This window comes from Crotalus tigris, unplaced genomic scaffold (genome assembly GCF_016545835.1).
Source record: "Crotalus tigris isolate CLP2741 ecotype Arizona unplaced genomic scaffold, ASM1654583v1 scf7180000017685.4511686, whole genome shotgun sequence".
Classification (NCBI taxonomy): Eukaryota; Metazoa; Chordata; class Lepidosauria; order Squamata; family Viperidae; genus Crotalus; species Crotalus tigris.
The window spans coordinates 1,152,364-1,165,790 of NW_024096565.1; the positions used below are offsets into that span (position 1 = coordinate 1,152,364).

Sequence of the window (13,427 nt, forward strand, 5' to 3'; positions counted from 1 at the left end):
TTATTTGTATTTATTATACAAACTTAATTAGAAGTGCAAATGCATACTATAACATTAAAGGATTGATGCAACTATATCATTAATCAGCTTGGCAACAAAAATGTGAAGAAAAAAAGGGTATCCCTTGCATATATGAGAAAACTATGTTTGAAACCTTACTTGTTAGTCCTTTGCAGCAAAAACTAATAAAAAGTCTTGTGGTACCTTAAAAACAAATGTATTAAAAAGCAGCCATTCTTGAATTATGGTCAAGTTCATATAGATGTAAAGAATATTGTTCTGTAAGTGGAAAATTAGAGGGACTAACTAAGTTTAAGGACTAGGAAGTTAAAGGAAGAGGCATATAATTTGTATTTAGGCAGCTTCCAGTAATAAGGCATCTTTCAATATCTTTTATATTAATGAACTGCACCTTCTTTTTTCTATGCAAAGATGTCTAAATCTCCATAATGACATTTTAATCTCGATTATGCAACCTTAAAGCTGTATGTCTTTGCATACGTCAATCCCAGAATAGAGGAATGGATGGAAAAAGTGATGGAGCTGGCAGAGATGGCAAAACTAACTGTTTAAATTAGAGAAAAGAACATATCCAGTTTTGCCCCTAATTGGAAACCACTTGTGGACTTTGTGCTTGCGATAAGAAAAAAATGAACTCTTGATTTTTGGTTTTGCTGATTAACCTGGTTTGTTGTTATAGAAATGGCTAGTATTTGTTAAGCTGGGAAAGTAAAAACCTGAAGCTGTAATTTTATTTTTTACTTTACTGCACTGAAAAAATTTGGAAGTCAGTGCTTTTATTTTGTTTCTCCCTTTCCCCTTTCTTTTCCATCCCCATTTTCTTAATATCTTTATTTTCCATTGTATTTTATATCATGATAATTTTAATAACATTCTTGGAGGGAAGAGGCTGTATGTCTTTTCAAGGAGAGTGTTGTTGCTGTGCTTTATGTTGGTTTCAGAAGCCATACAATCCATCTTGGTGCTGGAAGCAAAGCAGCAGAGACCCCTGTTCCTCCTTGAGAAGCATCAAGAGGGTCCAATTGTCCTCCACCAGCTGCTTTGCTGTCAGGCAAGCAGGTTCTGTTGTGTGTTGTGTGTATGTAAAGGTCACTGAAAGGCTAGAGAAGCAGCCTAAATAAAAACAAGTGATGGCTTTGATCCATTGTTTTTCACAAGGCAAATCTGCTTTGATGGGGCAAATCACAGATTAACTGAATACTTGATCTGCTCAGGAATATTTGGCAACCTCATTTTTACTTAAGATAATTTGGAAAAAAATAAAACATTATGAGATAATAGATGTACTGGTATTCAAGCTGAATTATCAAGAGAATATAAATAAAATGAAACAACATCCACTTATGCATCCAATGACTGACCAGTATTTGCTGTGCAACTACACTATGTTTCAACTAGTAGAATAGAACAGAACTCAAAATCCTTGTGGGGTTTTCAGTTCTGAATAGATTGTGCTGAAGCAAAGCCATTCATTAAATATCTGGCTAAATGATGTGATGGCTACATTCTTTAGTGCAGTGTTTTTCAACCTTGGCAATGTGAAATTGTGTTGAGGTCAACTCACAGAATTCGATAGCCGGCATTGGCTAAAGTCCATGCACCTTAGCATTATTGAGGTTGAAAAACACTATCCTAGAGAATTGATTGGCTTGGAAGGGAGCTGAGCAATTTTTGAATTACACTTTGGCTTGCATAATCAGTTGTGTTCTTGGTGGTCATCATTTGCTAATTTGGAAACGTGAGAAAAGTTCACCCAAACAGAACCTGAAAAATTAGAGTGCTAAACAGAATCAGAAAGAGCCTTTTAGACTTTAGTCAACATTTTTTTGTAGTTCCCTCTGAATGAATCTTGCTTTCTTGATTGCTTCTGTTGGGGGGGGGGGGGAATGCTGGATTTTTTCCACTCTATATCTGCAAATCATTTAATGGCTAGCTCATGAAACCTCAATTTTACTTGCAATCGTATTTTTCTGTTGATGTATTTAAAATTGTATATACTGTATAAAATTTTGTACAATCTAGTTCCTTTTCCTTTCTTTAACAAGAAATAGCTAGTCATTTCTAAGTATGCAGTTTTGAACTCCACAGAGGAAAAATAAGATACAAATTCAGCAATCAATCAATCAATCACCTGCTTTAATGTCAAGTTAGCCTTTTCTCAGCCCTGTTTAATATGAACAGATATCTCAAAATGCCCACCTCTGTAGAAACTTTAGGATTCCATGAAATTTTGCAAATATCAGATCCAGATTATTGACATGACTTTCATGCCTTGAGTGACACCGCTGGGAATATAAACTCTGGGCATACATTCCTGATATTCTTCAGCAAATTGAACTTCATGGCCGGAATAATTATGGGGGGCATTAAACAAATACCAAGTGTGACAACATTCAAGATGAAATGGTCTAAAGCAGCGCTCTCCAACCTTTCCATTCTATGGATCAGTAGAGGTGGGGGGGTGGCAGGGAAAAGGAAAAGGGATTGTTTCATGTGCACCACTTGTGCAAATGTAGCTTTGCATGCTTGTGTGCTTGCCTGTCACTTGCATGGCCTGGTTATCAACAGGCCATAGCCTGGTATTGGGCAGTAGCTCTGGGGGTTGGGGATGCCTGATCTAAAGGTAGCTGTGCAGCAGCCATTTGTTATGAATAGTCATCTGCTGTAAAGAGATAGCTTTGATATGAAATGTAAACAACATGCCCTTTGAAAAAGGGGTGACAGAGTCCCTGTTAAAAACTCTGGATTCCTGTAAAATAAAAACAAAATCAAATGTTCAATGGTTTCAGTAAGCAAAAAGGGAGAAATATTTGTGCTGTTCATATATTAGCTTTTCAAACCCCCCCCCCAAAGAAAAGTACAATAAAAGTTACAAGTTTTTCAATTTATGTTTTAAAAAGTAGAGTTTTTGATATCCATCAGACAAAGCTAGCATTATACTTATTAGAAATGACTTCCCGTGAATCAATTTAATTCAGGTGTTGCCTTTCTTTAAACCATATTGTAGAAGCCCATCATTAGAGCAATTTTATTAAATTATTAGTTCATGTTTCATTCCATCCAAAATATCACTGCCGATGAAAATATTTTGGAACATTAGCATATTTGCAATCACCTTTAAGCCTGCAAGGTGTAACTGGTTAGGGCCAAAGGTGACCACAATTTTAGCAAAACAAGCACATTAAAATCTATTCAAAAATCCTGCTGAGATCAATTACAATTTCTCCCAAGTAATGGTGCATAGGGTTACAGCCTACATCTTATTAATTTCACTTGTCAAGTTAAGCATATGCCTAACACTTTCACATGGGAATTCAGTTTGGATTTTGGCCAGAACAAATATTAATTTGCTTTTATTAATTTTCTAATTTGCCTGAAAGATACCATTCTGTCTTGCCATACACGGGGGACTCAGAAAAAGAGCCAAGATAGATTTCTGCTCAAAAGATAATCAAAAAAGAAAGAAATGGCTTCTTTTGAGACCAATAAAATATAAACAGTTTTCAAAAGAAAAAGATAATACCTAAATTACTGGGATGAAGAAATATTAACCCTGCTTTACAAAAAAGAATTTGTTTAATCTTGTTTAAAGATCTTTAATATATGTACTCTTTGTATGCATTCATAATAGGTTGTGTTTGTGTTTTGTGGGAGTAATCTACAGAACAGGTGGTTAGCAAGCCAATGCATCACATGGAGGGCCTGTGTCTGTCATCTGGAGAGCTGTGTCTGTTATCTCTGGGATTCTTCTTGTGTCCTTCTGCCTTCAGCTGTGAAAGAGAGTAGAGTAGCAAGCGGGACTTGAACGCTTTCCTTTCTCTTTTCTTTTCTTTCTTCAAATATCCAATAGAATCCTCTTTGCTCTGAGATGGGAGGTGGTTCCACATTCCATATTCAGTTTAACACAAGCCGGCATCACTATAAAATTACACTTACAATTTTGCCACCTAAGCATTTCCATCACATGGCTCTTTGGAAACACAGCAGCAAAATGATGGCAAGTAGGAAACTGGAGGAGAAAAGAGATGCACACGTTTCCCAGAAATAGCCAATAAGCACCTCACTATCCTACTTACTATTAGTCATCCAACTTCACCTCTGACATAAGGGTGGCAAAGGGTGGCAGTTTTTAACCTAGCCTTTGGCTGCCATTGGATGCTGATTGCTTAAAGGAGAAAACATGTTAAGACCAATAGGGCTAAGGATGATATATTCTTCTGTCATTCGTGAGCTAAGGATAAGTTGAAGGCAACATGGAATCTCACAATCACATGTCAAAAGGGTTAGATACCAAGGTTAGGTACAAACGCACAATACTTTCTAAAGTCATTCAATTATTCTTGTGCTGAAATAACATTAATGAGGAAAGTGTTTTTATTATTTGAGTAATGACTAGCTGATGATAGAAGATGCTCCAAGTCATTATCCTGTCAGAATTCAACTCCCAAAGTCACTTATGGAAACCTAAAAGAGAATAAATTAATAGTAGAAAACATATGTAAAATTACTGAAGTTTCATGAGATCACAAATCTTATTTCAGTGTTTTAGTATCTTGACTATCTTGTACAAGATCTCATAAGATTTTGGTGATCTTATTTAAGATGTCAGAGTGATTCAGTTTGGATTATTTATTGTGTAGATGATTTCCTGATTTCTGGTTAAGACCTCACTGAAGATTGCACAGTGGTGTGAACAATCTAGAAATAATGGAATAATGAAAGCAACAACAAACTTCAACTCCCAAGTCAGCAGGGATGGTCACTAGGACATCTTGAGGATGTCTCTGCTTCAAGTTAACTTATCAAAAATATTCTGAAGATTGCAGTGGAAAGGAGGAATATGTCTTTTATTCTTAGCTTCACTGGAATAAGTAAGCAAAATAATTATTAAAAAAGCTAGATATACAAATGAACCCTATGTAGAGTTGATCTTCCTATGTCTCTATACTAGTCAAAAGCTCTAGAAATCCAGAAGCAACCAATCGCTGAATAAATGTTTAAGAAATCACGTGCCAGATGCAGAGCATCTGGTTTTTTTCATTTACAAATCCAACAGACTACAAGATGGCATGCCTGCTAAGTGAACATGCCTGCTCACTGGACTTTCTCTTATCCTCCCTGGGTATAATCAGCCACTGTTGTGAGGCATTACCTGTTTTCTTTTAAAAGAAGAAATATCATTTCATGACCTATTGGTAATGAAAACTACACTAGAAAAAGCAGGATTGGGGAACACAGGAAAAATGGTCCATGATGTCTTTGTTTTTATGATAGAGACCTCATACCACTTTCCATGGTACTCTAATGATACAAATAAAAGCCTTTATCTGTGTTAAAATTCTAACCATTAAGTAGACAATAAAATGCTTTTTTTCTATAAGTTTTGACTTAACCTATATATTTCAAAGTTCAGCAAAAAAAAAAAAGCTTTTTTACCATATATCCCCCTTCTGCTCTATGCAAAATTGAAGGTTTCGTTTATTTATTTATTTACCTGCTCCATAGCTTTAACCAACCAAATATTTCCCATCAATAAATGACACAATCCTTGAATCAAATTCTGGTTTCAGTTGACCTAGTAGCCAATGAGTCTATGAATCAGATTGACTTAATTTTCTGATTCGCAGTCAAAACTGAAATTTTATTTTCTTTGACTTTTTAGCAGCCTAATTCAATGGTACAATGCAGTTTCTCCTAACTCTTCAACATATTTACATGAAACATGGTTTTGCATTATGGTGCAATGAAAAGCAAGTGCAGAGCACAATTGAGAATTCAAATACATGCATGAGGATCCAGTTTTCAAGCATTACCCCTAATTCCTAGTGATCAATAGCTACAAAAACAATAAAGGAGAATATTTCTAGCTCAGGGTTGAAATGAGGGGTCTTTAGTATTCTCTGAGCTTGGTTGTTTTCTTGCAGATGTTTTATTACCCAAACTAGGTAACATCATCAGTGCTGGTATTACCTACATTAGAAATGATGACGTTACTTAGTTTGGATAATGAAAAATCTGCAAGAAAACCAAGCTGAGAGAACACTAAAGACCCCTCAGCTATAACAACACTAATTCCAATCAAGATATTTTATGCAAAGATATGAATATAGAAAGAAATTTAAACAAAATCTTTGCTTTTAAATTATGATTGCTTTTTTAAAGGCAATGTGCACATGGTCATGTTAAATCTAGTTCTGAACTCTCAGATGTCTGCAAATTGTTTGAAACGACTGATTAACTGACAAAGCCTTTGACCCAGAATTTATCATCCAGTCTATTCCAGGGGGGCAAAATAATTCTGTGCTGGGGAAAAGAAACACTTTTAAGGTCCAGAATGCAACGTAAGTTGATGGATAAGCTGGCAGTGTTTCAGATTGTCAAAGTTTTATTACAACAAGGACAGTATGGGTAACATCCTCATCCTCTTATTACATACACAGAGAATGGTGTGTAATTAGACAAATGAGCTTATGTAGCCCCAGTGGTATCATAAAATCTATCTTGCCTCATCAAGCTGCATTTTGTAAAAAGCCCAAAGCATCAAACTTGGCTTGTACCTGTACATCATGGCAAGAATCCAATATTTATCCGATTTTGTATTGCAAGGAAATGGAGTCCTTAGGGTTAGAGAGAACAGCTGCTTTAATTACAAGATCCTGCTATGTCAAGTTGAAGTTTTCAGTGCCTTGTGCAAAACTCTTAGACTAATACACCAAGGCTTCATTTCTATCTGGTTTCATTTGTATGATGAATAAATCTATGAATGAATTATTTAGCAAATTATCTGTTTCAGGTGTCATGACAAAAGAATCTTTTGTCTTTGCTGCATGAAAAGGTAGAACATGCATTCTTAATTAATTTGGTTTGTCAACTCTCAGTTGTCTTTTTTTTTCTTATGTACCAATGACAGCAGATGGCTTTGAGGAGAAAACTTTTAAGCTGCTTCTTATTCCTTAGCTGGAGCTTTCCTATATATCAGGTGGTGGGGCATGGTGTACAAAGTTATGTAACTTTGGGGCTACCCACACACAAAAAAAGATTGATTATTGATTTTTCTTATCTACCTAAAACCAGGCTCCTATCCCATCCATGGTTCTTTTGATCAAAGTGGCTGTTTGTCAGAATCATTTGTCCTAGTAGCAATGGAAAAACACTCATTTGAATAGGTGCACTTATTGGACAGGAAAAGAAAATTTATTCTCATTTCTCTCAAGTGCTGTTAACAAAGGATGGAGGGGGGGGGGAGAGGGAATAATTGCATAAGAAATTAGCTCTCCTGTTGCTCCACATGATCACAACAGTGGTGACTCAGAAGAGAAGTGGAAAGTGAGACTCAGCAGGGCAGATGATCCTGTTGTCTGCCGAAAGGAGTCTCCATGGACTTTTACAACTGCCATGGGCCATTCAACTTTAACATGCAACATACCTGCTATATATACATGCTATGCAGACTGACAGTCCACACTGAAGACAATCATCCTATAACTGTATTTTAAGAGTAGGCATCCAACTGAAAAACATACCTTCGGTGTCATCCAGATACATCTGCAATACATTAAGGATGAGACACCTAAAGCAATGGAAATTTTGGACCCAAAATTGCACTATGAGGACCTGTTAAAATCTTCTTCACTTGTTCAAGCATTCTGTGAATTCTGTACAGCAAATAAGTGACTAGTTTGTTTTTCATTACTTTGCCCTGAGATAATTGCAAGATTAAGCATAACATGTGAAGTTCCACAGTTACTGATTATCTAATGACCGACTTGTTTGTTCTTTAACAGATGCCATGCTTTTGGTAGCAGACAGACTAGAGGGACCATTCAACATTGAGTCAGTTATGGATCCCATTGATGTCAAAATTTCTGAAGCCATTATGAACATGCAAGAAAACAGTGTGCATGTGACTGGAAAGGTATCAATTTTTACTATTAAATGTTTGGAATAAATAGCAAACCAGAAGGCTACATTGCATTCATTTTCCTTTGTCTTGACAATTGAAAACCATCTATGTACATTTCTAGGACAACAATCACTTTCGTAGAATCACAGAGTATAAAGTAGGTATTGCCATCTCATAGCCCAACTAACAGCCCGGTCCAATACTAAAGCATCCTCACCAGATAGTTTTCCAACTTTTGTCTAAATACAAAGGAGATTTTTCAAGGGAGTCTATCCCTCTATTAAGCAAATTCTTAACAATCACAGATTAGGATTCTTCTCCATGACATCCCTGCAGATAGTTGAAAATCAGGTCTTTTCTTCCCTAGGTTAAATATATTGTTCGTTTTTCATAGGTTTTTCTCCTCCTACTTGGCCCATATCAACTTTTTCTCCTTTGAATACACTCCAATTTGTCAATACCTTTCATAAAAATGCAATGCCAAGACTTGGGTGGAATGTTCAATGGAAGCAAAGGGAAGGGATGTTAGAAATGTTTTGGTTTGTTTACTTGTTTGTTTGTGCCTTTGAGTTAGTTTTTGATTCTCAATGACTGTCTGGATTAATCCCTACAGTGTGCTTGGCAAGGTTTTTTTGGAAGTAGTTTGTCCTTGGTTTCTTTTTTCTTCTAGGATTGAGAGAGAGACAGACTGGCCCAAGACCAGTTTGGCTTTTATACCTAAGACTGGACTAGAACTCAATGTCTCCTGGTTTGTAGCCTGAAGTCTTAACCACTACACTAAACTGGTGCTCTTTTTAGAAAAAAAAGATGTCATGGTAAAAGTATAAATGGTCATAGAGGCCAAGTCTCAAGGCATATAGGAAGGAGGCCAACTGGAGCCATGCAGGTCACTGATCTCCCTTAGTCTCCTCCTCTATGAAACATGGAACGTTTGCAGAGAAATTTGTTTTTTGGTTTCCTGTGGAAAGCATCATTTTGTTGGCAGATCACCTTGATCCAGCTTCACCCTGCCTTAGCAACAGGATGAAGACTCCGTAGTGAAAATATATCTTTTATAAGAGCTGTGATGGTGCAGTGGTTAGAATGCAGTATTGCAAGTTAATTCTGCTGACTGCCAGCAGTTTGATCCTGACCAGTTCAAGGTTGATTGAGCCTTACATCCTTCCAAGGCTGGTAAAATAAGGACCCACATTGTTGGGGGCAATATGCTGAGTCTGTAAACTGTTTAGAAAGGGCTGTAAAGTGCTATGAAGGGCTATATAAATCTGTTATTGCTATTGCTACAAAAAGAAAGCATGTTGTTTTTAAGCTATCTTTGGGCCTTCCGATCTAGGATTTTTATCCATAAGTTCCCATCTAGTACTTCTTTCAGCTTATTAATATTGCTTCCATGAAAACTAGTATGTATGGCTGGGCTTCAATTTCATTTCTTACAGAATCTTGAAGCCGAAGATGACCTGGTCACTTTGTTACAAAGTTCCCACTGCTTCCCACCATTTCAGCCAACATTTTTCTCGTTGATATGATTTGATCTAGGGGCACAAATGCCGTGTCTCTTCATTTACTCACAAATTACTTTCTTGGCAAAACTTCTGACAAGTTCATGGCAAGGAATCAGTGTCACAGGCTTTTAATATCAAACATGATTGAAAAATGGGAGAAATTAATCATCTAGAGACATATGCCTCCAGCCTGATCTCAACATATCCAACTGTAGTTTGTGACATTTTGATAGAGTCTCTGATTTAATGATAAGTAGCATCAATTAGCTTAACTTCCTCTTAATTTCAAGTCTCCCAGATTCTGTAACTGTATCATATTATACTATTATAGTATACTACTTCAGTATACTATTATACTGAAGTTTTATGATAAATCATAATCCTCATCCATTCATAATCAACCATATGTGCTTCCTTCTGTCTATGGGATATTAATATTTAGTTGCAACATGTTGGAGTAGGAAGATTTCTCCACTATTCTATTCAAACATAAGTCTATTATTGCCCCTCTTTGGTATTCTTTAGTTTTGTGACTGTCAGGATATATATTATGATTTTTCCTTTATTAATGTAAATGCCTTTTTTGATCAAATATTAGTAGGGATTTGAAGGCCAAATGTGGCTCTTTTAGCCTCATGCCTCAGCATGCATATTTTCCAATGAGACAAACCGAGACAGGAAGATCATTTTATTACAATTTATCAGAATATTCAGACAAAAGGGATTCCTTTCATTCAAAGAGGGAATCCCGATCTTTAGCTTACAACACCTTTTATAGTTAGCATAACAAAGAAACATCCAAGAGGAAAGTTGATTGGACAGGATAAAAGTAACCTCCCCTTCACATAGGAAATCAGTTACATGTGGTCAAGCTTGTTACACATTTGCATCCCATAATATACATGTTCATTAAAATGAGGTCTGATGTCAGAAGAGGCGTAAATTGTAAAGAAAAAAGTTGTTTAGAGTTCACTAAAAAGATAAACCAGACCCCAATTTGTACTAACAAACCTTTTCTTATCTTCAGATAATCTTCAACCTGTTTATCTCTTCAATTTAGGAATGTTAAAAGCTATTCCTAAATTCCTGTCTGTATTGTACCTGAGCAGAGAAAATAATCGATCTGAAGATTTATCTTTTCAGTTTAGGAATGTTAAAAGCTATCTAACCAATCCATACAATTATCCTATATTCCAATCTGTAATGAACCAACATTATTTTAAAAGAGAGAAAATACATAAAATTAAAATACAAAATACAAAAATAACTGTTAGTTAACAAATTACAAAATCCATGTCATTTGTCCCGCAGATTATACCAATGGCAACCTGTCTGGTTTTCTTCTGAATACCTCTTAGTTCAGTTCTATTCTATTTAGGAAACAGAGCATGTTCATTTAAAAAAAAAAAAAAAGGCCTGAACCACTAAGTTTATCAGAGAAATGTATTCCGATACAGTATTATAAAATAGGTTATGATATAAGTAATTGATGCTAAAAAGATCGCTTTTCCATAGAAAATGGGGCAGTTGTGAAGTTCCAGAACAAATCTGCTGAACAGCGAGACTAGCAAGAGTTGCACAGCCTTAAAAGAACAAAGCCTAAACATTTCAGGAGATTGCTGCATAGTCCTTCAGACAATCCATACTCAGATAATTGATGCTGAAAAGAACAATTGGCAAACTCTAAAGTCATTGTTCAGCCTATGTGTGGACTGGAAACCAAATCAGAACCATTCAAATATGGCATTCATGAACCGAGGCCTATCTGATACAGCAGATAGGAGCTTACAGTTTAGATTTAGATAATGCTAGGTAAAATTTCTGAAATTATACTGTTTGATTGATGGCCTTTAACAAATAAATCCACTGAAGTTTTGCATAGCAAGTAAAAAAGACCTACTGATTCAAATGTTTCAAGCTTTGTAACTTACTCTGAGGTTTTTATCTTCAGTGCATCTTTTGTGTGTAACTGAAGATGTTTACTTGTAGGTTTTCCAAGGTTGTGGACAGCCTAAGCCAGCTCCAGGTGTAAGAGCATCTCGGTCCATTCCTGAAAACTTCAACACTCGCTTTCGACCTTATAACCCAGAAGAAAGACCAACAACTGCTGCTGGCACCAGCTTGGACAGGCTGGTAAGTAACCTGTGATCAGGTAAACTTCTGTGATCTGGTTAAATCTGAAAGACCATTATTTTGAAAATTGAGGCTTCCACTGACTATATGAAACTGCCAAAGGAAAAGCGTGACACTATAATTGCTTTCCTCTCAAAAATGGAGCAGTATAGTGGGACAATATGTTGGGATACACGAAAAGAAACAAAATGCCAGTCACAATGATATTTTTCTGTGAATCATTAGAACAGACATGTCAAACCCGCGATGTCACGTGACATCGTGTGACATATCGGAACTTTTTCCCCATTGCCAGCAATGGCGTGGGCGTGGTTTCCTCATGATGTGTCCGGCCCATGGGCCGGCAGTTTGACACCTCTGCATTAGCCCTGGCCCTTTAAACATCTTCTGTGGAAAAACAGGCTTTTCTCTTCTTTTCCTTTATCACTGGCTCTGATGAAGAGCCCCAGAATAAAAGGCCCAGTTTCTGTAGGGTGCAAAACCAACTTCAACTATTTAAATATGCAATTCTTCCTAATATAGAGAGGCTTCCCTGAATGCATGCATCTGTTAAGACGGATTCCCTAAGAAACTCTTTTCAGCTCTATTTCTCTCACGTGAATTTGTTTAATACATTTTCTTCTTGCAAACTCTTAATGCAGATTTTTTTATATCAGCGCTCGATTTTTTTCTTCTTTACACTGATATATCTTTTGCAAGTGATTTTCAGTCACATATTCTTTTTCGCAAATCATTCACAAATGGGCAGGAGAGTTGTGAGGAACTCTGACTGGCTTCACAGCTTTTGGGTAGGCCAGGCTATCTGTTGGAGCAGGTGGCTCCAAATCCCTTCCATAAAGTCCATGTCAGGTATTTTTCTTCATCCCTCTTTTCGGCTTTGTATGAATTGAGGATCAATCAGAGATCAAAAGGCCAGCTGGGGTGAGTGATAGACTTAAAGCAGTGTAGTTGCAAAATATGCATTTGCAATACCTAATATCTTACTCTTAAGAGAAAACATGAGAAGAGTAATTTGACAGATTGTTTTTTTTTCCTTTTGGGAGAAAATTGCACATGCCGACTACTGAAATAAGTAATCCCCTGCTTGTCACATTAAAGTGCAATCACTTCAATTCCCAATTAACTTTACAATATATTCATTTTAGTGCTCTGCTCATCATTAAATAAGCACTTATTGTTGTTAAGTGTCCATATGCATAATGCATCTTTCTCTGATAAAGTTGAATTAAGGAATTCACATTTCACACAAGTTAAGGCAAGAAACCTTATTTTATAACTACATTAAACATATGCAGTGGTGTTTTGGCAATCAGTCTTTTTAGGGGGGGGGGAATTCAACCACCACCACCATCACCACTCCTTTTTTTGCAGGCTTTTTAAGGCCTTTTCCTCCAGAAGAATAGTAGTTAGTATTTCCATTGAAAATTGTTCCAAATTAACTTTTTAGATTCAAAATCTAGTGTATGTTATTAAAGCAACTTTGATTTTTTTATTTTAAAAGTGTATCTATTTCTCTTTTCCCTTTTAAAAATATTTGAATTTGGATGCACTGGTTATAATCTTTTATAAATGCCCACTTACTATTAAAAATTAGAAATCATATATATACACCTTAACTATCAGTAATATACATATGCATATATATTCAGGTATATATGTGTGTGTGTGTGTGTTTCTGTGTGTGTATAGTATACACATACACACATACTATCATTGAAAGGATCCTGCATAGGTTTGTCCAGAAAAATCAAGAATTTGAGGATCCTAAATAGATTGAGCATTGACCTGCCCCAACTTAGACATTTGGGAAAGAAGAAAGACCCTCAACTCCATTTGATTGAAGTGATAAGTTCTTTTACTAAAGTTAA

The 13,427-nt window shown here is 36.1% G+C and overlaps 1 protein-coding gene across 3 annotated transcripts in view; it reads left to right on the forward strand.

The window, feature by feature from the left end:
* Positions 1-13,427, forward strand: part of GPC6 (glypican 6) — an 818,259-nt gene that overhangs the window by 755,296 nt on the left and 49,536 nt on the right. For all 3 annotated transcript variants that reach the window (XM_039337642.1, XM_039337643.1, XM_039337644.1), the window contains exons 5-6: positions 7,806-7,936; positions 11,416-11,559. In XM_039337642.1, the coding sequence (XP_039193576.1) occupies positions 7,806-7,936; positions 11,416-11,559 (275 nt within the window). The remainder of the gene's footprint in view (positions 1-7,805; positions 7,937-11,415; positions 11,560-13,427) is intronic.